The sequence below is a fragment of the Rhinolophus ferrumequinum genome, chromosome 7 (genome assembly GCF_004115265.2).
Source record: "Rhinolophus ferrumequinum isolate MPI-CBG mRhiFer1 chromosome 7, mRhiFer1_v1.p, whole genome shotgun sequence".
NCBI classification, from domain to species: Eukaryota; Metazoa; Chordata; class Mammalia; order Chiroptera; family Rhinolophidae; genus Rhinolophus; species Rhinolophus ferrumequinum.
The window spans coordinates 90369904-90395855 of NC_046290.1; the positions used below are offsets into that span (position 1 = coordinate 90369904).

Below are 25952 nucleotides of genomic sequence, written 5' to 3' on the forward strand. Positions count from 1 at the left end.
ATCTTCCCAACCAGAAACTCTGTACTCACTGAACAACTCCCCATTCCTCTCTCCCCACAGCCTCTGGCAACCACCATTTCACTTTCTGTCTCAATTTGACTACTCACATACTCATAAGTGGAATCATACAGTTTCTGTCCTTTTGTGACTGGCTTATTTCACTCAGCATAATGTCTTCAAGGTTCATCCACATTGTAGCAGGTGTCAGAATTTCCTTCTTTTTTTTAAGTCTGAATAAGATTCCACTGTATGGATAAACCACTTCTTTTTTTTTTTTCTTCTTTTTTTTTTAATCCATTCATCCTTCAATAGACTTGGGTTGTTTCTACTTTTTGACTACTGTGTTTAATGCTGCTGTGAGCACTGGTGTACAAGTTCCTGCTTTCAATTCTTTGTGGGTATTTCCAAAGAAAGGTTTAAAAAACTTTCATTGCCATTTTTCTTTAGCAAGAGAGGTATCATTTAGGGAGAGAAAATCCCCTTGAATTACTGGTCTTTGTTCATTGAAGACCCTGGAATGGTCTCCCTGAGTTGTATAAATGTGGGCTGCCTTTGTCTGTGGTTTGGTAAAAGCTCCATTGTCAGGTTGCAATGGAGAAAGTGAATCGGTTTGCATAATGAGTGGACCCCTATCTTTTCCTGCTTCCTGATATGGTTCCTAGTTAGGGAGACCGATCAAGGTCTCAGTAGCAGGAAACAGCACTAGACCTCCGAAATAAACCTAGAAAGGCTGAAGAGAGACGGGGCCATTGAGGGAAGGAAGAAGAGGGAACAGGATACTCTGAGGTGGCAAATACTGGAACTGGTCCTCTCCATGTCTCCTGGGCCAGCTTGAGCCCTGGGAAGGGTGTGTGTGTGTGTGTGTGTGTGTGTGTGTGTGTGTGTGTGTGTAGGGCTGATGCTAAGATTTGGGGCTGGATAATTCTTTGTTGTGGGGCTATCCTGCACATAGTAGGATGTTTAGCAGCATCCCTGACCTCTACTCACTGGATGCCAGTAGCACCCACTCCCAGTTGTGACAACGAAAAGTACCACATATCTTCTGAAGAGTACAATCACCCCCAGTTGAGAACCACTGGGTTAGGGTGAAAAGCTCTCTCCCTGAGCTTAGTTTGGGATGACTGTCTCAAACAACTTGAAGATGGGGAAGGGCACCTTGGCTCCAGAGGTAATTGCTGGAGCTGATTACCAGGTTCAACAACCAGACTCCAAGCATGACTTTGGGAATAAGGTCGTTGTTCATGCAATTTGTGCCTTGGGTGGGAGAGATTGAACCACATTTCAGCCACTTTAGGCCAAGCTTCAGCCTCATACCTAAGAGACAACTGACATGGAAGCGGCTCCATCGCATCCACTCCAGGGCAGTCTAGCACCCTGGATGTAGAGAAAGAAAGAGCTGCTGATTTTAACCCATTTGGTTGGGAGCTGCCTTTACTGAGTGACACACTGCACAGAGAGCAGGTGGCTGGCCTGCACACGCGGTGGCCCTGAGGGCTGGACCTCATGCTAGACCCAAGGCCAGCCCAGAAGCAAGACTGGTGCTCTGGAATCCCCACCACCAGGCCAGTTTCTTCCCATCACCTGGCCCCTCCAGTCGAACATTCCAATATAGGATCCGATAGGACATGTGTCTGCGTACTCGGGAATCCCAGACTTGTAGAGAGGGAGCAGGCTGCAACTGTGGAGAGGAACAGACAGGACATCCAGAAGTCCTTCTATTACAGCTCTGTGGGTATAAGCATTGTGATCAGGGATCCACTTGGATCTCAAACAGAATTAGAGGGCCACTCCAGTTTGTTTTTTAGTTATTATTGGAAATGGATGTGTGATTCTATAGTTCTCTTTTACCTTTAAATCAAGTGCCTTAAGATTCTGTATGGGGATGGCATTCTATGCATGATTTGAATAAAAGGGCCTTTTAAAAAAATAAACAACAAACACTTTATTTATTTATTAGGACGGCGCAGCTCACAGTGGTCCACGCTGGGATTGAACCGGCAACCTTGGTGTTATCAGCACCACGCTCTAACCAAATGAGCTAACCGGCCATCCCAAAAGGGCCCTCTTAATCCTTACCTTTCGGTCAAAACTGCCGTGCTAATTCCTTTGGATCAACGCTTTACAGTACACATCCCCACGGCAACAGCCGCTCTGCCCAGTAATCCTGCAGTGGTTCTGGTGCCGAGGAGTTAGTGCTGCAATCCAGTGCCTCACTGGTGTGTAATAGCCCCACCAGACTAACTCATGAAAAGTGGAGCAGGGGAAGGTGTAGGGCTACAGGGAGCTTGTGACTCCAAAGGCAGGATCCCAATCAGAGTTGGGGCTCCTAGAACTGCAAGGGAAGCAGCCAGTCTCTAAGTGATCTGACCCACCTTTCTCCTCTGTTCTCTTCCCTGTGCTCAGCCCCCCTGCTTACTCCTGAGCACGCACACAGGACCCCAGGATACATTTGGAGGCACAGTTAGGCTCCGCCACACCTTATCTATAATGAAGGCTTCCCTGAGGCTAGAGGAAGTGAGGAAATGTGCTTTTATACCCAGGAGTGGTTCCCACTGGTGGCCACAGGGCAAAAAGGGCGATGTGGGTGCTTAGCTCTGAGTGGGCTGGCAGGTGAGGTCAACTCACTTGTCAGATAGTTATTTTCAGTTGTGGCCAAAACTCATATGGGTTTTATGCAATCGTTTCAATGTTGGATAAATAGCCAAAGTCCCTGTGATGGCACGACCCATGAATAAGCAGCTGTGGCTGGGCTGGAGTCCAGAGTCTCTTCGCTTCCTGTGGGTGATGGGCTTTGGCAACCTGCACCTGGCGGTCATCTCCAGGTGGTCGCCACTGGGCTGTGGCCCATCCATTTGTCTCTACCACTACTGCTCATTCTACTGGGCAGGCCTGTAGCCATTGAGTCATGATTGGCTCCTGTAAGCTCTTCCAGTGAAATTACAAGTAAGTTTCATCCTCTACAGGACGAGGAGACTGATGTAGATGTATATATCTTCTAGGTTAGGTTAGAGATCAGGAAGTTGAGGTAAATCATACCAGAGAGCCTGTGGGGACAGAGCCCCAAAAAGCAGTTTCCAGGCTCTCGGCCTCACATAGAAAGGTGCTGGCTCAGGTAGTAAATGGCCATCAACTGTGATCAAATGGCCAGCAGCTGTGGCTAGTTGGCCGTCAGCTGTAACCAGAGAGCCATTGGCCACGAATATAACTGCTGTGGTTACGCTAGCAGAAAAAAAGGGGGGGCTAGCAAGAAGATGGTGGCTGAGTCTGCAAGCGGCACAGTGAGGGTTGAGAATTGTGTTGCTCCTGGTTCCTGTGTCTCCAACCCAGCCGCCAGTGAGAGTATAGTGGTATGACTCCCCTACCCATGGCTCCGTGGGTGTTCCTTTTTGGCCTAGCCATATCCTGCGTTTTTGTGTGGGGAGTGGGACCAGAGACCCCGCCGGGCGCCCCGCACGACACTTGGCGTAGTCGGCAGGATCCCCTGCACTACAGAGCCTGTATTTTCTGTTAAGCAGGAGGCAGGGTGAAAATAAAGGGTCAAGATTGTGAAGAACTGGGTTCCCACCAGGTGACCCCGCCTGGGTACCCAGATAAGTCATAGGTAAGCAGAGACATTCTGGGCATTCACGATGGCCCAGTAGGCTGCCCACTCATACTGGCCCAGCAGGTTATTGCCATCAGAAATAGGAAGGCAGAGATAGGTATGGGAGATTTTGTTTTCGGGAAATGACGTTGAACCTCGGCTCTTCATCTTCTTGAAGGAGTGAATTCAATCAAGAGACAGAATTTTGTGTAGCAATGAGATAGCAAGAAGTTTATTAGAAAATGTGAGTATGCTCTGAGACACGGAGGGAGCCGACCCAAAGGCTGGAAGCAGCCTCTCCTTACATTGTGTGAAGGCTTGGATTTCTATGGGTAGAATCACCTACCCCTCTCCCTTCTCTCATCTCTCTTTCTCCCCCTGAGGTGCCCGGTCCTCTGGCATTTAGCAATGCATTTCTTTGATTTAGGGGCATATGTAAACACATTTCTTGGGGTATGTGAAAACTTGGAATCCTACTGGGCTAGTAAGGTATTGGTGGTCGTGACAAAAAGAATGTATTCTCTGATAAGCAGGATGTCTGTCTCTCTTCCAATGTGTTTCTTTGATTTAGGGACATGTGTAAACACATCCATTTGAGGTATGTGTAAGCCTGAAATTCTGCTGGGCAGCTGCAAGCAGTCTTGACCCAAGTAGGAGCTGCAGCAAGGGGTTTTCTAACCGGGGCTAAATTTCTCCTTCTCCTGCTCATTTCTATCTACCTACCTACACTATCAATTTCATAGAGCTAAAAACAAGAGCACTTGGCAACTGATTAAATATCGAGGATGAGGGACATGGAGGACAAGAAGAGATTATTATGTTTTGACCATCACTGAGCTGGGATGGGTTCAGGGTCTACTAGTTCCTACAACACCCAAACACTGCTCACTCTCTTTCTCTAGATTGTAACTCCTAGCGGAGAGGCACATGGACAGATTTATCCTTGTACCTCCACAGAGCCTTAATCAATTAGAAAATTAATGTCAGTTTATTTATAAATTAAACTCTTCTGGCCACCTCCATACCTAAATGAAGAGTGAATACCTTATGTCTCTCAGCACTTCCTCCTGAATAAAGAACTGGAGAGAGAGACAAAGAAAGAGAGAGAGAGAGAGAGAGAGAGAGAGAGAGAGAGAGAGAGAGAGAGAGAGAGAGAGAGAGAGAGAAAGAGAGAGAATGGTGGTTTGGGTGGAGAAAGTGCCCACAAGATGTAAACTGCCCCTAGATGACTAGCCCATTGTGGGTTATAGGAACTTGCTCGAAGCCAGTACCTGGGACAGGGATTCTGTGAGCTGCAGCTGGCCCATGGACCTGCTCCTCCTGCCACATGGGGCACTGCCAAAAGTAATGGACTCAGGAGGCCTTTCCAGCCCCTGCCCAATAACAAGGCCACTAGTTTTCATTAAGGGAGTTGTCATAGGTGGCCTTGTGGGACATCGCTTGTCTATGCAAGGCAAGGGTGTGTGTACAGTCACCTTTGGCCAGTGCTGCATAAGCCAGTGGTCTGCATGTCCTCCGGGCTGGGCTCACAACCCAGCTGCAGTACTTGGTTCCTGCTGCAGCCCAGATTGGCTGGCAGTATGGACAGGATGCTGGGCACAAGGGTGGCTGAGGTGCCGAAAACTGCAGAGTAAAGTGCAGCAACATGCACAAAGAAAGAAAGGGTTCCCTGGGCTGAGGCATTCCTAGGACATCAAAGGGGTAGCGCGCTCCTCCCCGTGAAGGAGGAAGCAGTACTAAATTGTGAGTGCTAACTCTGGAGTGCAAGGCCAAGGAAAGAAAAAGACTGACAGTTAAATTTCCCCTCTGCTGCGTCTACCATGCTCTGCAGGCTAGCACCCCTTCTGCCCTGAGCTCTCAGCCAAGGGAATTAGCATTGTCTGATGCTTGTAGCCGCTGAAAACGTTTGCTAGATTTCTTGGTCCTTGTTCCTGTAAGGGAAGACATGCCCAAATTCAACAGATGTGGTTTGGACAAGGTTTTCAATGGAGAAGTGAAGCTAAAGTGATTTTGTGGGGAGCCCAATGTCTTTGCTGTTTCTACACCTAAAGGTGTAGTTGGAATCGATGGGTTATATGCTTGCACTTTTCCAGCCTCTTAAGTATTAAAGACATTTCCCATTCAGGGATTGCTATATGTAAAGGGTGACAGTGGGACACACAGATCACTCACCAACCCACTTCCCTTTCCTCTCCAGAATGGTCTATCAGAAATAATAAAGAATGGCGAGGAGAGAAAGGGAAATTACAGTTTTACTTAAAAAACTCAAGCTGCCAGTGTTTGCAGAGAGGCCATTTCTCAGTGCAACATCGCCACCTGCTGGACACATCCATCAGGTACACCTGCTGCTGAAGAACTCCAGACCCAGGAGGCTTTGTAATTCTCCAGCCTGATACACGCCTTTTGAGGTGAATCGAGTTGAACCTCATCATTAACAATACGGGAAGAGCTTAAAAGGCTTTGCTAGTCAAACAGAAATGGTAATTTTAAAGGGCGCAGTCAGCCTGGACCAAGAGAGGTTTTACATGAAAAAGTGGCAGCTACTGCTTTGGGAGAAACCACTTGAAGCAAAAATGTGCATCAGTGGGGGCCCTCAAGTCTCAGAGATTCCCCTAAATGCCGGGACTTGGTTCCCTGATGGCTCAGCTAAGGTAAAACCTAATGGGGTCCATTGAGTGGCTGCTGCTGTCCAGCCTCAGGGCCAGTTATGTAAAACTGAAAGCAGATGTCCCGGCTCTGCTCAGTAGGCAGAACTCAAGGCCGTTCTCATCATGTCCGGCCAGCACGCCCCTTAATGAGCCGTGTTACATTTTACAGACTTGGGCTGTTAGCCAATGGCATGGTTACTTGGTCCACCACTTGGAAGATGACAGACAAGGAATATTAAAGACACACCCTGTGGGGTGGTGAACTATGGAAACATTCCTTGGGTCTATCTGACAGGTGCATCACTCATGTGGATGCCCAAGGTGGAGACCTAGTGGTCTCTGATCAGACTGACTGGCAACAAGCTGCTGATCAAGCCTGCATTGCCCAGAAGCTCCCTCCTGCTCTTCTTAAATTGACTCCATTGAACCTTTGATCTAAGGGTTCTCTTGGTGCCGGTGTCCCTGTTTCAGTCTGATCCCGTGACTCAGGCCTCATCACTATGGACCTTGAAACTAAACTGTGTCGTGTTTTAGGCTTTGCAGACCATCAACAGTCTGACATTGGTGTACCTTTTGTCAACAAAAGCCACCCAACAATGAATCAAGAGTCAAGGTGTTGGGTGAACATTCCACACTCCCTACCATGGGCAGCATCTCGTTGCCAAGCACTGGAATGGCCTCCTCCAAAATCAGCTCTACCTCCCTTCCCTCCTCTGGTCCACACGCCTTAGTGAGGCAGGCTGGTCACTGAATGTGGCCATCCCCCAAAAGCATTTGTCTCCTCTTGGTCAGTCATCCCTTGGGTAATGACGAAGATAAAAGGGCTGGGGAGCTCTCTAGACTTATTCTGAAAATTAAAGATTCTGCCCTACCTATTCCTTGGAATGACACTCCCTACCCGCCCTGCCGCCTCCCCTTATGGCTACCCCAAGCCAGCCTGGTTGGTAGACCCTCTGGCTACAGCCAAGCCACAAGGGAGCCTAGGGCATGCTAACTTAATTCTGGTCTAGTCACAGCATTTTCTTATTGTTTTGACATGGTTCGAGATCATTTGATTAAGGACACTGTTCTCCAGCTTTCTTATAGTGGCCCACACAGGCTGTGGCAGGCTGAACAAGATCCCCCAAAGATATCCAGGTATAATCCTTGGAACTTGTGAAGGTTACTTTATATGGCAAAGAGGATTTTACAGGTATGATTAAGTTAAGGATCTTCAGATGGGGAGATTATCCTGGATTATCCTAGTGGGCACTAAATGTAATCCCAAGTATAAGAGAGGGGTAGGGAGAGATTTTACTAAGAAGGCAATGTGGTGATGGGAACAGAGGGACAAAGATATATGAAGATGCTGCTGAAAACACTGGATTTGAAAATGAGGAAGAGGCCATGATCCAAGTAATGCAAGGAATGTAGTTCCAGAAGCTAGAAAAGATGACAGGAAACTAATATATAGGTCAAGGTGGAGGGTATAATGGTCTTTGCAAATTTTGTAAAAATGCCCTCTTTCACTCACACCTGACCCTTCTGGACAAAAGGTCTGTATGCAAATAGGGGATAATTGGAGAAAAAGCTACTAGGATGTGACACACCAATTTTGTGGCCATAGAAGAAGAGCAATAACCCAGCAACTGGAAAGGGAACACCTTAGACCCAGGAGGTGCAGGGAGGTGGGAGGAGGATCCCTTAACGTTCTCTTTGTCGTCTAGATCTAGCACCACCGCAGCCTAGCAAGCCCATCCCGTGGCTACCTGAGCTAGGCAGCAGCTCTGGCTGGATTTGCCAGCACTGAAACTCCTCCTTGTGAACACCTCTCCCCATTCCATCTGCATGCTGACACACAGACCAGCACAACCTTGTTTCAAACCCACTACTACAAATTCATGCGCTTCTCCTGAGGCCCAAGTGTCCTTGAGTCAGCAAATCCTATTAACTCTACTTTCCAAATGTATCCTGAATTCAATCAGGACTCACAGGTTTTGCCCTGTCCAGGGCAGCTGGGTGAAGGGGCAAGTGGGGACTGAAACCCAGCTTGAGCTTAGAAGGGACATCCTTTTCTTTTTTTGGAGAACTTTTAAGATTTCCTCTCTTAACAACTTTCAAATATGCAATACAGCACTACTAACTATAGCTGCTGTACTAGAGACTTTTTCCAATACACACCAGGGCATGTGGATAGCTACAGGCCTGAGTCATCTCCTACCTCTGCCTCTACTGCCCAGGTCCAAACCATGGTCATCTCTCACCTGGATTAGGACAATAGCTCCAGTTTTCCATGCTTCTATGTCCCCTACCATCCATCTAACCTCCATGCATCAGCCTGAGTGACCCTTTACAGCCTTGAGTCAAATCAAGTCATGTGTCTGTTCAGACTGAAAGCCAAAGCTCACGAGTCCTCACCTGGTCTGACCCTGTTACCTCTCTGATTTCATTTCATCTCAGTCCTTCAGTCCCCACTTGCCCCCTCACTCAGCTCCAGTCATTGGCTTTCTCATTATTCCTGGAACACATCATGCATTCTCTTGCCCAAAGACCTTCGCACTTGTTCCATTTGGAATACTCCTCCTCCAGCTCTCCTTACACCTTGCTCCCTGACTCCATTCTGGTCTTCCCTTCCATGTAAAACACCACCCCTCGAATCCCTTTTAATATCCTTATGTGTGCTTATTGTCTGTTTCTTACAACTCGAGTGTAAGCTTCATGAAATCAGAACTTGGTTGTGTTCAGTGCTGTAACCCCAGCACCTGGAATTGTGCCTGCTGCATAGTAGGCACTCCTAAATATTTTTTAAGTAAATGAATGAATGATGGATGGGTGGATGGATGGATGGATAATCACTGACCCCAAAGAGTAGAATTTCTTGATAACACCACAGATTCAAAGCAATCGGTGACTCAGTCTGTGTTCTTTCCTGGAGGGCCTTCCCTTCAGTCCTTGGTATCTTCTTTGCTGACTCTCTGAGCAGCTATTCCCCACCAGCCCAGTTACCTCCACTCTGTGGAAGGAAAAGTTAGCAAAACAACAAAATGATGCATTGTGTTTAATTTTGTTGGAAGGTAGAAAGAGAACTGTGGGATAAGTTGCCTTAACACAATTTCAACTTGAGTTTTTGTTAGTAGATTTTTAATACAATGCACTTTTAAGAAATGCTCAGTGAGCTTACTTCCAAAGCATGTATAATCAACTGATTCAATTTCAAAATCATCCTTGAATTTCACAATAACCACTGTTTTATGGGTTGTATAATTATCTGAGCAGTTTCAAAAGCATTTGAAACAACAAAAAGACAAAGAAGTACTTTAATGTGTGAAACAACAACACCAACTGTCAACTTTATTAACCCTAGAATAATTCTTGTCTTTATTTTAGCCTTCAATCTGAGAAACTCCTTAAACGTTGCCTATCATGTAAAAGAGATAGATTTTTCTGACCTCATTTTCCCTAAAATGGCACATATGCTTTTCTTCCATTACTGTCTCAGTTGGCTGGAATGTTTTTCACTGGAGATTAGAATGAGATAAACTCTTTCTCAACTTCCCCTTGGCCAGAAGACCCCTATCCCTGCAGGATTTCTCAGGCCTCTTCCTTTGAGTGTTGCTGGCCCTTCAACTTTCCTTTATCCAGGTTCCTAAGTGGAGAGGTTACTTAATTCATGTAAGTTATTATTATCACTAGAAAACATCTCCAGTACCTGCTAGTTCTGGGCACCAGAATAGGCTCGTGGGGTCCAGAAACAGGTCTCTACCTGCTTTCTAGAGCTTACATTTTGGGTGGGGTACAGACACATATTAAAAAGCCAACCAGACATGTTGGGGCAGCAGAAGGGGTAAAGGCGGTGTACACAATTTGCGTACATGGAAGAGTGGGGAGAGGGCTGGAGTGGTCTCTTTGCCAGAGGTGAGATTTACGGAGATGGAGAGCACAGGGAGCGTGGAAGGGGTTAGGAGATTCTGGGGATGCCCCTAATACTGTTGTTAATACCATTATTTGGGAGGAGGAAAGATAGGACTTGCAGAGAGCTACTCAAGACCAGGCTCCACCCCAAAGTATTCATCCATTTACTCAAAAATCATTTAGGTACCCGTGTCAGGTACCGTGTTGTCTTAGGGGTTATAATGATGAACATGACAAAAGGCCCTTGCGTTAGTGGGGCGTGTTAAAAGAACAGGTGTGAGAGCTAGCGTGGCTGAAACATGGGGACCAGGGGGCAGAAAAGGCCAGGGCCCATTGACAAGCAGGGGCCGAATCATACAGGGCCTTGCAGGCCGCGGTTAGCAGCTTGGATTTTATTCTGAGGGCAATAACATGACATTTCATTCATTCTGTAATAGACTTAGGGACTAGGCAATCTTAATCGAATTCTGCTGACGAAGACGGAAAGGTTGGGGTAGGGTTAAGTAATTTGTTTAAGGTCAGTCGCAGACGAGAGCCTGGGTCAGGGTCTAGGAAAATCTGTCGGCTTCAGGGCCATGCGGGCGTCGGACTTTTGCCGCCGGAGGGCTGCGGGCGGACACCAGGCAGGTAGGACAGCCGCTGTCTTGCGCCAGAGCAGGCGCGCGCCCCGGGGACGATGCGCATGCGCCGCCACGGACGGAAGCCGGGAAGGGGGGCGGGGCCGAGGCCGGCGGGCGCGGGGAAAATGGCGGCGGTGGCAGCTGCGGCGAACGGGACTGGGGGGAGCAGCGGGATGGAGGTGGATGCAGCAGGTAACGGGCCCCGCGGGGGCGGCTTCTGGAGACGGCCTTCGAGGTGCGTTAAGGCCGCCTTCCTGGATCTCAGGAGAGGTCAGGAGGGTGGACGGTAACATCGCTCCCTGGGATAACTTGCGGGAGGGATATATGGCCCGGCTCTGCCATCTCCCACTCCCGTCTCCTGGGAAGGGCGTGGGGCCCGGAGTCTCACTCTCTCTCCTTCTCCTCCACCTTTAGTAGTCCCCAGCGTGATGGCTTCCGGAGTGACTGGGAGTGTTTCAGTTGCTCTTCATCCCCTGGTCATTCTCAATATCTCAGATCATTGGATTCGCATGCGCTCCCAGGAGGGGCGGCCTATGCAGGGTGAGTGTTCAGCCTAATTCTGCAACCTCCTTTCGTTGGTCACCTCCACCAAACAGTGGTCTGTTCTCCTTCTTTTCCTGAAGATAATCCTTCCTCGGCCAAATCACCATTTCCCCTGTATTTAGTTCACATTGACTTCACACCCTCCAGCTGTAATGATTAGGTAAGTTTTGGGATTCTTGCCTCTCACCCCTGTGTGTCCTTCTCTTCCCCAGTGATTGGGGCTCTGATCGGGAAGCAGGAGGGCCGAAATATCGAGGTGATGAACTCCTTTGAGCTGCTGTCACACACCGTGGAAGAGAAGATTATCATTGACAAGGAATATTATTACACCAAGGAGGAGCAGTGTGAGAGGGGAATAGAAGTGGAAGAGAGGAGTGGGAGGAAAAAAAAAAGCAGAGTGGGGAAGATGGAGAGGGTTGGGGAAAAATAAACAGGACATGGGATGAGAACGGTGGGAAAGTGGAGTACCTGAAGAAATCTCAGAAAAAGAACACATTCGGGTATTCTGCCCCAAAAAAATGAAGGATGAGAGAAGAAAATAACCATTCTAAAATGAACCGGGATTTGAGGGGAAGGAGAGAAGCTGGTGAAAATACACCAGGAGCTTCAAATTAAGGAAGGATGGTTTAAAGAAATACTTTGTGCTCTGGCCCCTTCCTCTCCAGTTAAACAGGTATTCAAGGAGCTGGAGTTTCTGGGTTGGTATACCACTGGGGGGCCACCTGACCCCTCCGACATCCACGTCCATAAGCAGGTATACGTGCTCACACATGTGCATGCTGGGGTAAAGAATAGAGGATGAGGGAGAGAAGAAAGATGGGCAATACACTTATCCATCATCCCCCTCTTCCAGGTGTGTGAGATCATTGAGAGCCCCCTCTTTCTTAAGTTGAACCCCATGACCAAGCACACGGATGTGAGTAACACTGACCCAATGCCCATTTGGTCATACTTGTCTATCGCTATGCTTATCTTTTTTACTCATCCCCTGCTGTCTTTTACTGTGTGACATCTCTGTTGAATTGAATCTTCATTCTGCCATTTATCAGCTATGTCTTTGGATTAACCTGCATTTTTCTTATGTGTAAAACAGCGATAATCTGTCCTTCATTGGCCCTTCAATGTGAAACTGCCAATCCCAATTTTTGGCACATAGTATAGTTTCAGGTGGATTTGATGTAAGAGCTGTTCTCCATCTCTTCTTTACAGCTTCCTGTCAGCGTTTTTGAGTCTGTCATCGATATAATCAATGGAGAGGTAATGCCCTACCCTTCAACCCTCAGATCCTGCCCCTGATGTTTCCCGCTTTTGACTCTCCCTATGTGTCCTGTAGGCCACAATGCTGTTTGCTGAACTGACCTACACCCTGGCCACAGAGGAAGCTGAACGCATTGGTGTAGACCATGTCGCCCGAATGACAGCAACAGGCAGTGGAGAGAACTCCACGGGTAATGGAGGCTGGAGGGGCATACTTGGAAGTGGGGGTGGAAGGTGTAGCCACAAGCCTTTTCAACCGTGGCCTGTCCCTGCCCCCTGCAGTGGCTGAACACTTGATAGCACAGCACAGCGCCATCAAAATGCTGCACAGTCGCGTCAAGCTCATCTTGGAGTATGTCAAAGCCTCTGAAGCAGGTAGGACGGGGACTCCCTGGCACTCCTACCACTTTTCCACTCCCTCCTGGGGAAGTGACAACATCCACATTAATGCATCCTCTCTTTGTACCTTTAGGAGAGGTCCCCTTTAACCACGAGATCCTGCGGGAGGCCTATGCTTTATGTCACTGCCTCCCGGTACTCAGCACAGACAAGTTCAAGACAGACTTTTATGATGTGAGTGTTAAAACCCAGGAAGGTGGGTGGGGCTTATGCTATCATTTCTGCATGCAGGACATAGGACTCAGGTGTTCCCTGGCATGTGAGGGACCTGGATCTTTCTGTTCCCTCCCAGCAATGTAATGATGTGGGGCTCATGGCCTACCTTGGCACCATCACCAAAACGTGCAACACCATGAACCAGTTCGTGAACAAGTTCAACGTCCTCTATGACCGACAAGGCATCGGCAGGCGGATGCGGGGGCTCTTCTTCTGAGGGTACTTGAAGAGATGACGCACAGGGGTCAGAACTGTCCCAGAGGGGAGAGGTGTTCCACTCCCCTTAGAGAAACCTGTCATTAATAAAAGGGGAGTGCCCCCTCAGCACCCCTTCCAGTGGCTCTGTCCTCTGTTAGGCACCACATAGGTTTCTCACTTGGATGTTAGGCTCTCGGTTCCAGCCTTGCTCAGAGGCATGAGTCCCATTTTATCATCAGTTCTTCTCAACACCTTTCAGTGGTTGGGAGCTCACTGCCACTTGAAGTGACCCCAAGTCTGGTCAGGTAGACTGTCTATATTGAGCCAAAGGCTGCCTGCTTCCACCTAAGCAATGGGTTTTGCTCTTTAGTATCTCCCTGTAAACAAATGACCCCTTTCCCAAGCTTAGTTTTTCACACACAAAAAGAGATTGGGAGGGAGCGGGATATTAAGCACATTTCTATGAGGGACAACTGAGTCTTGATCCTATAGCGAGCACTGAGTATTGCCAAGAGGGAGATGTTTCCCAATTATTGCTAATGTTTGAGTGCTTGCTACAGAATATGTACCTGACCCAGCAGGCACCTCAGCCAGCCCTAGGAGGCAGATACTAGTGTCCGTATCATTTTAGAGATGAGGCCAGGGGGTGTAAACATGAAGACTGTTCTATGCAATTACTTGTGCCTCCCTCCAGGTCCTTGATTTTCATCCCCTAACCAGGCCTTTCAAGTTGTATTTGGGGACGAAAGAGGTGTGAGTACTGAGGGGTCTGTTGGAGGCATTTTGGAAGGTAGACATGGAGTTGGCTTAGAGGCTGTTTCATACTGGCAGCTGTATCCCCAGAACTAGAAGGGAGCACAGCAGGAGACTCAGTATACATTTGAATCTGGAGGGGAGTAAGAGCAGGCAAGGGGTCAGAGTGGAGATGCAGTGCGACCCGCTGTACAGCGGCGTTTTCATTCCTTGCTGCGTTCCCAGTGTCTGTCTTGGTAGCTGGCAGGGAGAGTAGGTAGTTCATACATTTATTGAGTAAATGAAGACGAGTATAAAAGGAATAAGAGATGAATCTATAAAATGTACAATACCCAGTTTTATTAGAAGGAGGCAATCTACACACACTTTATTAGCAAAAGGAATGTATAAAACAAGTGCAGCTCAGGAAAACGGGGGTGAGGGGTGTCCTCCTTTCCCCTCAAGGGCATCGTTAGACCTTTAAAGGAAGGGGGGTGTTTAGCACGGTACGCAGAACAGACCCCAGTATCTCAAGTGGGCTGGAATCAGACAAAAGTGATCCGTGTCCGGGCAGTATTAACCTGCCAGACATTTAACTCCTCATACTCATCTAGAGCTGCCTGGAACTGGGCAGGTGTGAAGCCCCGGGATATGCAGCGCTGCTCTGCCTCAGAAAACCGGACACTTCGGCCCTCTGCGACCAACTCACGGACAGTGGCAAATATCACATCTGCTGGTCTCTGGGTCCTGAAGGAAACAAGTGTGGATGTGTAAGGTCAGGGCTACCGACAAGAGCACCCAACATGTCAGAACAGTGGAATTCTGAGGCAATCATACATGTGGTTGCAGAAGCCACAAGGATAAGTGGTCTGCTCAGGAAAGTCAAGGTGACTCCTGATTTCCTTCTCCATTAAACCACTCACCTAGCTGTTTGTCCTTTGTCACTCAAAAGTGAGTCCTTTGACATCTCCATTAGCCTGATGGCTTCATTCACATCTTCCTTCTCCACTGTGTCCACCATTCGCAGACGTGCCTAAGGGGAAGGTAGGGAGAGATGGGAACGGGAGGAGGGGAGTGGAATAGTCAGGGGACCCCCGTGTTTCAGCTTTAAGGCTGGGCAACTCATGGGGTGCCTACGCACAAAACAGGTGGAGGCCCCCTACCCTCCCCTGCAAACATCCGCAGTGTGGGGCCGGCACTGTCAGACCGAGACAAGTGCAATGCCCAGGGCAGCGTCCAGCAATTGCCCAAGTCTCCGCCTCTCAACACTGGCCAGTCCCGGTGTTCAGCTGTCCTGTGAGGGAGACCAGACCCTTCTGAACTCCACTGGGCTCCCCACCATGACAGATGGAGCTTGGGGAGCTCAGCCTAGCAGGTGATTGGCAGAGAGGTTGTGTCCCTGGGGCTCGGGAAGTGCTAGCTCAGCAGTAGGTCAGGTAATCACACTACCTGCACGAACAGCACTTTGGAGCCCCCAGGACTAAGTAAGGTCCAAGAGGTGAGGACAGAAATGAACGTTTCTAACACAAGGATTTAGGACACGGGGAATGAAATTCACCCCTCCCACACCGGCAGTGAGGTTTGAGAAGCCAGGCCTTTCCCTCCATGGATGCTGTGCGTGCCCTGCTGGAGCAGCAAGTACCCACAGTGCGGTAGCACGGAGAGGACCACTATCTGCACTGTCAGCACTTTAGCCCCGGCAGGGCTGGAGTGGGAAAGAGGCGGCAACGAGAGGACAATGATAGGGCAGGCTGCCCAGTAAGTCAAAGCAGACCACCCCTCTAGCAGAACAAAGGATCGGGAACTCACCAGGGCCGTTGACAGTCGCAGGATAGCCAGCAGGGTTCGGGCGGAAGTATAGGTGGCATCCTTACTAGCCCAAGCCTCTCGCCTCATCTCCACGTACGCTGCTGTGATATAGTCTGCCAGAGACTCAGGCACTGTGGGCTGCTTCTCCTGGCACATAGCTATGTAACGTCTGCAGGAGAGGTTCATGGCAAAGCAGAAAAGGAAGATGGGGAGAATATGGCTCTTTTCTGTGTAAGTTTCCCATTTAAGAAAACTCTTGGGGGTAGGTGGGGAACTTTTAAGTAGAAAAAAAAATAGTGATTATTTGTGTGGCTTGAATATCACTGATGGATTTATCTAAATGGTGCTTTTCAAATTATTTCCAACTTTTAAGGAAAATGGCCTTGAATGCATGAATAAGACATATACACCTGTTACTAGAGATGATCAAGTCCCCTCCTCTGAACATGTATAGCTAAAAGCAGCAGAAATATATTGTGTTCACGTTGAGACAATTGTTTAGAGAGAATAGCTAAGTGGAGGGGACACTGGGGGGCCGCGCACAGACCTCTAGAGAAATTCGTGTCATTAAGTATCCCATGGAGTAGGATCCAGCTTTGCCTCAAATCTGAACCTGCCTCACCAGTCAGGTCAGGCTGATGGTGTGAAAGGTTGGTTCGGATGTGTTGTGTGGCCAGGATGGGGGTTACCTAGACTCAAGTGTTCTCAGACCCAGGACACAGAAGAGGGCAGAGTGGTGGTGAAACATGTACAGTCTAAGACTGAAAGTTTTTCAGGACACACATATGGTGACTGGTGAAGCACACCTGTCCTTACCCAGCTCTCCTACCTCATAAGCTTCATGTCCAAAGGTTCAAACTGGGTGGGAGGCTGCCGGCTGTGCTGGTGCACATAGGTGATATGCTGGGCCAACCTAGGAAGAGTGGAGGCAAGGAGGAATACTTTTAGGTGCTACACACACACACACACTTTGTACCCCAATTCTGTATCTTCTCCCCTTAGCTCCACCGTGTCCTCAGAGTGTGGCAGGGATGAACTAACTTTTCCAGGAAATCCTCATCTGTGTTTCAGCCCTAAGAACTGTGGACCAGTATCCACAAGCAGAGAATTGGAGGGCTTTCCAATTTCTCTTCCCTCCCTCCCTTTAGATCCTTCCTAAGGGATATCTCGAGTGTGGAGCTTCAATTCACCGTAGGTCATTGTCTCGGTCGGGCCGGTCCTGGATCAACCAGAGGAGGTCAAATCGGGAGAGGAGCGCGGCAGGAAGCTGTATGTTCTGTTCCAGGCTGCGGCGAGGGTTGTAGCGCCCATAGGCAGGGTTGGCGGCAGCCAAGATGGAGCAGCGGGCATTGAGCGTAGTTAGAATGCCTGCTTTGGCAATGGAGATGGTCTGCTGCTCCATGACCTCGTGGATGGCTGTGCGGTCAGTCTCAGCCATCTTGTCAAACTCATCGATGCAGCACACACCCTGGTCAGCCAGCACGAGGGCACCACCCTCTAAGGTCAGTTCTCCAGTCACAGAGTCTCTGAGCACAGCTGCTGTAAGCCCCACTCCAGAGGAACCTCGGCCTGTTGTGTACTGGCCTGAATGGCAGGGTCAGGAAAAGAGGACACAAGGAATGAGGACAGCAAGGTGAGGCCTGCACTGGACTGATGTACCTACCCACCCAAACCTTCTGGGGAAACCCAGTGGGGTGCGGGTACTGGCAATATCTCCTGCCTCAACCCCCAAGGAAGAGAATAAATACGGGGTAGTGCTATCCCTATCTTCTACATTCACCTCTTTCAGGATCTGGTTACTCACTGCGGGGGGCCAGGCGATCAATGTAAGATAGCAGCTGAGATTTAGCCACTCCAGGATCCCCCATCAGGCAGATATTGATGTTGCCTGAAGAAAGGAAGCCCCCGTATGACTATTTTTTCATGGAACTTGTCCAACAACAGAAAAATACTTTTGAGGTATGTCCCCACTCCCATACTCAGCATTGTTTCTTCTGATCTCTCCGTGCCCATGAAGCCAAGATGCCAACTCTTTTATTTTGTGACGTATAGGGACACCAATTCTTGTCATCCTTTCCTTCTCCCAAATGTATTCCCTTACCCCGAGCCTCCGTCTCATTTCCGCTTACCCCTGATTTTCATGCCTCGAGGAGACTGGTCCACACCTCCCACCAGCAGGAGCAGCAGCGCCTTCTTTACATCTTCATGCCCATATATTTCCGGAGCGATGGAGGCTGCCAGCTTTTCATAGAAATCCTCCTCTGGGGAAAAATGAAGGTTAGGAAGAAAAATGTGCTAGGAAGAAACTCCCATTTCCGGCCTCCCCTCTGGCCCCTCACCTGCTATTTGCCTCAGCTCCTCCTTGCTCAGCTCTTTAGACCCAGACTCATCATCCTCACTCTTATTCATCTTCACAATCCGATGGGCTTCCAGGTAAGTTTCTGAGAGTAAACCCTTGAACAGGAAAAGACCAGGATATGAATGAAGTCTCTTTAACTTGCCCATCCACATGATTCCCTCAGGAGTTCCTAACAAACCCTTTGTTGTATTTTGTTTTGTTGTTGATAGTATTCTCTGTGGATGTGGTGGGCAAAGGAGAAAAGGGAGTATTTCCTCCTCATTTCAAACTCCCTTTCTTACCTGTACCACCTGTCGGAACCCAGAGCACAAGATTGGCAAGAAGATACCAGTGACACTGACATGGTCCCCAGGCTGGGCAATCCGTGTGTTCTCTCCTTCTACCAACACCGTGATGCTACGAGGGATATTTCCCACGGGCACTTGGTCACTCTACAGGGGATAAGGGTGCACAGACAAGGAGAAAGGAACATGAGGTCTCCAAGGACTTAACCCCCTTTGCCAACGTATCCCACTCTTCTACTTCTCGGCCTGCCCAGCCTCAGAAGATAAGCCAGACGAGGAGGGAAGCGGAGATTTCCTTTACTTCTTCCTAGCTCAATCAGAAAGTTTCAGTCAAACCTGCCTCCTGATCTAGGTGACTTCTCTGCCTCAGCTCTTCGTTTGTTCTTTCTTCCACTCAGTGAGTGAGTACAGTATTTGAATGGACTCTCAAGCCCCACCTTCCCTGGGCAACATATCCCAAACTCACATGTTCTTGCATCTTCATCTCCTGGAATTTGATGAATTTGGAACCACGTGTCTGCAGATATAGCCGCCCACCAGAGCGGTTGGTCTGGCACTCCTGGCTTGGGCACATGATCAGAGGCATGAAAGTGGGAGATTGGATCTAGGATGTAAGAAAGAAAACACCAAAGAAAGTGAGAAGCAAATGAACCAATTAGAGTCAGTCACTTGAATCACATTTCCTCTTGATGGCAGATACCATAAATTGTCAAGAATGATCTTGAACTATTCTGGGTCAACAGGGATAGGCATCAAGAACACAGAACACGTGGAAAAACTACTACATACCAGAAAAAGAATGAGAAATATACACACAGATGTGTTTCACAACAGACAAAATAACAGATCAGCGTCAGCACACAAAACTCTTACAGAAAATACTAACAGAGTTAAGTGTGTTCCTGTTCCTTGCTCCATACATACCGGCTGGTAGGTCTCTGCCCCACACTGGTCACAAGTGTAAGTGGCCACTACCATTCGGGGTTTGACTTCAGACACACGAGTGACGATTCCACGCACAGTCACCAATTTCCCCAGAGAGTCAGCCCGTACTTCCCGGATCACACGATGCTTGTTACTGCTTGGGCCTTCAAAGTACAGCTCACTAAGGGAAAAAACAGTCATTAGCAAGGTCCTGGAGGACAAATTCCCATACTCTTCCCCACTGAGACCACTCACAATCTACGCATGAGTTCAGGAGGGTACTGGTTCTGGGGACTTCGGGTAGCCGCAGGGTCCCGGCTCCGCTGCTCCATCATCAGCCGGTGCTCAATGTAAACATCCAAAACATCCTTATTTACCACCTACAGGTATACAGAAGAAGACGGGAAAAATGAGTGGCAGGATGGGGCATAAAGAACATCAGGTAGAAATTACTGCCCCCTTCCTCAGTTCAGAAAACGTGAGAAGCTTCCTGACAGAAATCTTAAGTTCCTTGCCCTGCATTTTCCTGCACTCACCTCCCTCTCCTTGTACTGAGGCAGCAGCTCTTGTATGGTATCAGCAAAGAGCCTCGCATAGCGCTTGGTGTTCTCACAAATTGAGTCCACCAACTCAGGGTCCTCCTCAGCCACATCATCTAGGTCTATGTACATTGCCACTTGCTCCCGATGAGCCAGTTGAACCTGGGGTGGGGAAGAATCAACAAAACTCCAGAACCAAGTTTACCATGCTCACCAGCGTTCACATGCAAAGACATTATCACCATGAGTTCAGCATACAGGTTCCAGGCTTCCAAAAGCGAGAAAGAGCGGTGTGATACAGAGCAATACTCACTTCTCAGCTATCAAAGGACAGCCTCCCAACTCCTAAAAACACCTTACTTATCACAAATGTAGTATTATATTCACTTGGCATACCATATGGCTGTAAACACGTCACTTACAAATGGACTTGCTGAAGTGAGTCCAGCCACTTCTTACAGCTCCTGTAAGCAACCAGCCCATCCCCTCTACCTAATTGTAGACTTACCAACTGGTTCCCATACTTGAACTGCTTCTTGCCAAATTCATCATCCTGGTAAAACTCTTGTAGGAACTTCTTCACCTTTTCTATAAGGTAAACATAAAATCATGAGAATCAACCTTCCTTTCTTTCGGATACCTTACTGCAAACCACTCTGATAGAAATCCAAGAAACTCACTTCCATTTAAACCATTTCATTTAAACAAACTAGTCATATGAACATTTAAATAACCCTACATAATCCTCCCCAGACTGGGCAGAACTCCTTTTCACGAGTCAGTGTTTAACGAGAGAATAATGAGGGGCCCCGGACAGTTTAGAGTACCACCCAATACCCTCCCCTAGGGGAATTCCAGTCTCTGCCTTAGAAATCTCAGCGCCCTTTCCCAAAGGCCCCCCACTCCCAGCAACACACTCAGGTTTCAAGGTTCTCAGCTTTTCTTCCACGCGTATGGAAGATTCCCCCTTTTCTTTCGTTCCCCTAAATCTCTGCCACTAGGCCCATCCTTCACCCCACCCCCTCTCCCGCCACTGCTTCCGCTCTTAGTAAACAAAGAAGCACATGGGCCCAGATGCCGCCGCCTCACAGCCCGGGATTCCTCCGCTCAGGGCGTGAGCCCCTCCGACTATTGGCCAGCTCGTCCAGGGCCACTCGGTCCCACCTGTTATCTCCTCTCTCGGCCTCCCACTAAAACTCCCAATTGCAGGCACTCCCCAACCCTCAGTAGCTCTCTCCGAGGCCACCGCGCGGAAGGACACTGTTTACACACGACACTCCCTCCAGAGGCGCCGCGCAACTTCCGCCCGCCTTCACTTCCGCTTGGAGGTTGGCCTAAAATGGCCAATCCCTGCGCGCAGCGGCCCAGGCCCGCCCGCCCCCGGAGCTTCGGCGCGTCTCTGGAGAACGCGGGCACTCGAAGTGCTTATAAGTGCGGATGAAAGTGAGCCAGGGAGTGCTCAACACTGCGCCTTAGACAGGGTCTCCTGAGGTCCCGGTCTCTCCTGGGCGCGGCCCTCCCCACTGGAGCCACCAAGCCGGCCGGCTTTCCCCCGCCCCACTTCTTTCCCGGGCACGGTCACCAGGTCTTCTCCGACCTTAGTCTTCCACGTGCCTCCCAGGCAATGTCTTCCTCAGCTCCACCGCTTTGGGCTCGGGGTCTGGCCTCGCGCTGAGCCCGGCCCCCCAGGACGCCAGCCCAAACCAACAGGTGTTGGTCGGGACGCTTCCCGCGCCAGACGCCCCTCCCAGACTTGCAGACCCTCACCTTTCTCGAGCGCGTAGTCCTTGAGTGCCATCGCTGCCGAGAGCCCTACGGCAGCAGTTAGCGGGCTCAAGGATCACCTCGACAGCAGTGAACGTCCGCGCGGCGGACTGTGGCTGACCAACCGAAATTGGCGCGAAACGTCGCCCAACACGTGACCGGCGCCGTTGCGAGGGGGCCAATCCGAGAAGAGGCCCTCCGTCCCTCCCACTCACCGCAGGCTCCAGCCTCCGCCAATCACCGAGCGAGCCTGGGCTGAGTGACGGGGAGGTGGTGCGGGCGTCTGAAGGGACAGATTGGGCAAGGCTGGGCGGGCACCGGGTTTCCCGCGTTGGAGGAGAATCGCTCTTAAAGGGCCAGTCCACGAGCGTCCTTTTGTTCCCGGGTAGCAGGAAGGGGCAGGCCCAACATTCGAAGTCTCCTTGTCTACTCTCCAGAACGGCAATGATTTCCCAGTTCTTCATTCTGTCCTCCAAGGGGGACCCGCTCATCTACAAGGACTGTATCCTTGACCCCACAGGTCCGTGGGGGGAGGGAGGGTGGGCTGGATGGGAGTAGTGCCCCAGAGCCAGTCCGTGTCGCCAGCTCCTTAGCTGTCCTTCAACCCGTCAGTCCGTGGGGATAGTGGCGGCCGGGATGTGGCCGAGCTCTTCTACCGGAAGCTGACGGGACTGCCCGGAGACGAGTCCCCGGTTGTCATGGTAACCACACGGGAGTGGGAGTGGTACTCCAGGCAAGGTCGAGTAGGGGGGCGCCTCCTCCCTCCCTCCTAGGGCTTCCTTGAGAGCTTCCCGTTGGTGGATGCATTCCTCCAAATAATGTTAACGAGTTTACTGAGCGCTAACTATATAGCAGGCACGGATCCACCCATGTCTTAATCCTCGGCACCTCTGGGTAGGAACTATTATTAACTCCACTTACTCGGGAAGCGGGGCCCTAGAGAGATTTCTAGTTCGCCCTAGGTCGCACTGCTCTGAAGTAGGGGAATCAGGATACCAGCCCACGTCTCATGGGTCCTTAAGCACAGCTTTGTTTTCCTGACGCTCCCCCCCCCCACCCCCGCCTTTGCCTCAGCACCACGAAGACCGTCATTTTATTCACATCAGACACAGCGGCCTGTATTTGGTGGCCACGACTTCAGAAAACATTTCTCCCTTCAGTCTCCTAGAGCTGCTCTCTCGGTGAGGAGGGCAGGGCTGGGCAGCTGGGCTTGGGGGTCTGAGAGGAGGAGGAGAAGATGCACACTCCATTCTTTTCCCTCAGGTTAGCCACTCTCCTGGGCGACTACTGTGGCTCCCTGGGTGAGGGCACCATCTCCCGAAATGTGGCGCTTGTCTATGAACTCCTGGATGAAGTGCTGGTAAGGTCCAAGGATTTTCCTCATTGTCCCTGTTCCCTGAAGATCTGTTCCTCGGTTGGGAGGCTAAGTTCACTCCTTTTCACCGCTTTCCTCCGCTAGCCATGCAAAGACTGTTCTTCCTCTGCCCCTAGGACTATGGCTACGTACAGACCACATCCACAGAGATGCTGAGGAACTTCATCCAGACCGAGGCTGTGGTCAGCAAGCCCTTCAGCCTCTTTGACCTCAGCAGTGTTGGCTTGGTCAGTGAAGGAAAGAGGACCAGGAGGGGGAAGGGTTGGCAGCGAGTGTCAGACCTGAGGACTGATTGCTTTGGGTGCTTTCCAGTTTGGGGCTGAGACACAACAGAGCAAAGTGGCCCCGAGCAGTGCAGCCAGCCGCCCCGTCCTGTCCAGCCGCTCTGACCAGGTGAGAGGGATGAACGGGTTCAGACCCTCTGATTTTTTTCTGGGACCCCAGAGTCTAATTTCCCAGTGTATCTTTCCACCTCCCTCAGATGTGGATTATCCAACCCCTTCTCTTACCTTGTGTTCCCACCCCAGGGCCCTAGCCTCCACTGCCCTGTCCACTTTAGAACACAGGTGGTTCAGCCTCCACCCACCCAAATCTCCTCTCTTCCTCAGAGCCAAAAGAATGAAGTGTTTTTGGATGTGGTCGAGAGACTATCTGTGCTGATAGCATCTAATGTAAGTTCCCCGGAGCTGAGGTCAGATGTATCTGGGAAACTATTGGGGAGGTGGCCTCTGGGCATTAATCTCCGGCCACTCTCAGGGCTCGCTGCTGAAGGTGGACGTGCAGGGAGAGATCCGACTCAAGAGCTTTCTTCCCAGTGGCTCTGGTGAGAAGTTTGCAGGTTGGGCCCAGGGTTGGGTTTGGGACAGCCTCCTAGATGATCTGTGTGGTGGTATTTGATGGCCTTTTCCGATCTGATGTCCTTTCCTCTGACAGAGATGCGCATTGGCTTGACAGAAGAGTTTTGTGTGGGCAAGTCAGAACTGAGAGGTGAGGAGACAGTGGGTCTTTCTCTCCTAGGCATAGGTCACTGCCAGAGGTTTGGTGGAGAGAAGTCAGAGATAGATCCCCACCCCACCCCACCCCTGCTCTTCTCTCCCAGTATATGGGTCAGGAGAGGAGTCTTTCTGTCTTTACAGGTTATGGGCCGGGAATTCGGGTGGATGAGGTTTCGTTTCACAGCTCGGTGCACCTTGATGAGTTTGAGTCTCACCGAATCCTCCACTTGCAGCCACCTCAGGGCGAGGTCAGGATGGACTGGCTTAGATGTTCCATCTACTCGGGAAGGGAGGCAGCTCAGGTGTAAGGGGACTAACCCGACTCTGTTCCTTCCTGGTCTCAGCTGACTGTGATGCGGTACCAACTCTCAGATGACCTCCCTTCCCCGCTCCCGTTCCGGCTCTTTCCCTCTGTGCAGTGGGACCGAGGTTCTGGCAGGTGAGACCATTTTCTCTGCTCTAGAACTTCTGTAGAGCTCAAGCCAATATTCCCAAGTCTTATTGTGGAGGGGTGGTGGTGGTAGTGGTATAGAATACAAGTTAGAAAAAGGTACCCTCCTCCCGTGGACTCAGCCCCATGAACTCTAGTGACTAGTGGAATTGGGTAGATTTCAGCCTTTCTCTCTCCTTCCCGGGGCACAACCAACACAGCCACACGTGGGGGCTTGGGTGGAGGATGGTGAGACGGCAGTAGGATATGGCCCAAGTAACAGTATTTGTACTCTCACCTAGGCTCCAGGTTTATCTGAAGTTGCGATGTGACCTGCCCCCAAAGAGGTACGAGTGGGGGTAGTAGCCAAGACTAGTTCAGCTATGGGGAGTAGGAGACAGGGCCCAGATACCTATTGCTTCCACCTTCAGATGCAGCCACCAGCCTCAGAATCCAGTTTAGTTTGAGGCTCGAGAGTTTGGTAAGGGGATGAGGTGGCCCTTGTACTGCATTCCAGCTGTGACATTAATGAAGTGTGGGGACAAGTCACTACTTTCCTGGGGCTGACTCTGTTCCTTTCACTGTGCAGCCAGGCTCTCAACGTCAGGATGCACCTTCCCCTACCTCGAGGGGTGCTCAGGTTAGTGTGTGTTTAACGTGGGGGTTTGCTTGGGTGGCTTTACTAACTTCCTTGGACAACTGGGTGGCATTGGGGAGGAAAGTGTGCACTATGGGGTGGAACTGGCCTGCCCCCAAGGCAGGTAGGGGCTGAGCCCAGCACCTTTTGTCTCTAAACTCCAGCCTATCTCAGGAGCTGAGCAGCCCAGAACAGAAGGCAGAGCTGGGGGATGGAGCCCTTCGCTGGGACCTGCCTCGGGTGCAAGGCGGCTCTCAGCTCTCAGGCCTTTTCCAGGTATTAGCGGCTGATTCTCTAAAGCCCTCTTGTCCCACTTCCATTTTCAGCCCTCTGACCCAACCCTGCTAATGCAGTTGCTGCATCGTCCCCGCCAGCGTGGTCAGCTTTCTGGCCCCTTGACTTCCCTGCCCGCCTTCCTCTCCCTCTCTGTGCCTTCAGCATCCCTCCCCCTGCCTCTGCCTCCCACAGATGGACGTCCCTGGCCTGCCTGGGCCTCCCAGTCAAGGGCACTCCACCTCAGCCCCTCCTCTGGGGCTAGGCCCGGCAAGCCTCTCCTTTGAACTTCCCCGGCACACGTGCTCTGGCCTCCAGGTTCGCTTCCTCAGACTGGCCTTCAGACCCTGCAGCAACGCCAATCCCCACAAGTGGGTGCGACACCTGAGCCACAGTGATGCCTATGTCATTCGGATCTGAGGCTCCCCAAATGAGGACATAGGCAGCAAAGGCGGTGGTCCGTGGCTGGGGAGAAG

General features: G+C 50.3%; 3 protein-coding genes across 5 annotated transcripts; 2 read left to right on the plus strand and 1 right to left on the minus strand.

Annotated features, from left to right (window-relative positions):
* The first annotated feature begins 10819 nt into the window (after positions 1-10819).
* On the plus strand, positions 10820-13488 carry COPS6 (COP9 signalosome subunit 6). Its single transcript, XM_033110888.1, has 10 exons — positions 10820-10934; positions 11157-11282; positions 11498-11629; positions 11951-12039; positions 12139-12201; positions 12495-12542; positions 12619-12733; positions 12825-12917; positions 13015-13115; positions 13234-13488. The coding sequence occupies exons 1-10, from the start codon at positions 10868-10870 to the stop codon at positions 13372-13374; spliced, it is 975 nt and encodes a 324-aa protein (XP_032966779.1). The 5' UTR covers positions 10820-10867; the 3' UTR covers positions 13375-13488.
* A 937-nt stretch (positions 13489-14425) lies between these two features.
* Positions 14426-21927, minus strand: MCM7 (minichromosome maintenance complex component 7). Of its 3 annotated transcripts, none has more exons than XM_033110881.1 (15): positions 21770-21927; positions 20511-20590; positions 20000-20164; positions 19719-19843; positions 19464-19644; positions 19006-19143; positions 18537-18686; positions 18236-18350; positions 18026-18157; positions 17701-17784; positions 17087-17480; positions 16726-16809; positions 15897-16065; positions 15011-15120; positions 14426-14834 (listed from the first exon to the last, which is right to left on the minus strand). In XM_033110881.1, the coding sequence occupies exons 1-15, from the start codon at positions 21798-21800 to the stop codon at positions 14633-14635; spliced, it is 2160 nt and encodes a 719-aa protein (XP_032966772.1). In that variant the 5' UTR covers positions 21801-21927; the 3' UTR covers positions 14426-14632. The 3 variants fall into 3 exon arrangements, with proteins under 3 accessions (XP_032966772.1, XP_032966773.1, XP_032966774.1); XM_033110882.1 differs by lacking the exon at positions 21770-21927 and adding an exon at positions 21167-21300; XM_033110883.1 differs by lacking the exon at positions 21770-21927 and adding an exon at positions 20920-20983.
* Positions 21928-22048: 121 nt separating this feature from the next.
* AP4M1 (adaptor related protein complex 4 subunit mu 1) lies at positions 22049-25942 on the plus strand. Its single transcript, XM_033110887.1, has 15 exons — positions 22049-22268; positions 22379-22467; positions 22841-22947; positions 23030-23126; positions 23258-23368; positions 23454-23534; positions 23750-23812; positions 23898-23964; positions 24075-24128; positions 24278-24384; positions 24481-24575; positions 24869-24913; positions 25156-25206; positions 25368-25479; positions 25672-25942. The coding sequence occupies exons 1-15, from the start codon at positions 22211-22213 to the stop codon at positions 25894-25896; spliced, it is 1362 nt and encodes a 453-aa protein (XP_032966778.1). The 5' UTR covers positions 22049-22210; the 3' UTR covers positions 25897-25942.
* Positions 25943-25952: the final 10 nt, after the last annotated feature.

Coding starts and splice junctions, on each gene's coding strand:
- COPS6 (XM_033110888.1), top strand. CDS start 10,868: ATGGCGGCGGTGGCAGCTGCGGCGAACGGGACTGGGGGGAGCAGCGGG. Junction 12,202..12,494: donor CCATGACCAAGCACACGGAT/GTGAGTAACACT, acceptor TCTTCTTTACAG/CTTCCTGTCAGCGTTTTTGA. Junction 13,116..13,233: donor TCAAGACAGACTTTTATGAT/GTGAGTGTTAAA, acceptor GTTCCCTCCCAG/CAATGTAATGATGTGGGGCT.
- MCM7 (XM_033110881.1), bottom strand. CDS start 21,800: ATGGCACTCAAGGACTACGCGCTCGAGAAAG. Junction 19,645..19,718: donor CCTGAACTCATGCGTAGATT/GTGAGTGGTCTC, acceptor TTTTTCCCTTAG/TGAGCTGTACTTTGAAGGCC. Junction 14,835..15,010: donor GACAAAGGACAAACAGCTAG/GTGAGTGGTTTA, acceptor TGTTTCCTTCAG/GACCCAGAGACCAGCAGATG.
- AP4M1 (XM_033110887.1), top strand. CDS start 22,211: ATGATTTCCCAGTTCTTCATTCTGTCCTCCAAGGGGGACCCGCTCATC. Junction 22,269..22,378: donor CCCGCTCATCTACAAGGACT/GTATCCTTGACC, acceptor TCAACCCGTCAG/TCCGTGGGGATAGTGGCGGC. Junction 24,385..24,480: donor TGCAGCCACCTCAGGGCGAG/GTCAGGATGGAC, acceptor TCCTGGTCTCAG/CTGACTGTGATGCGGTACCA.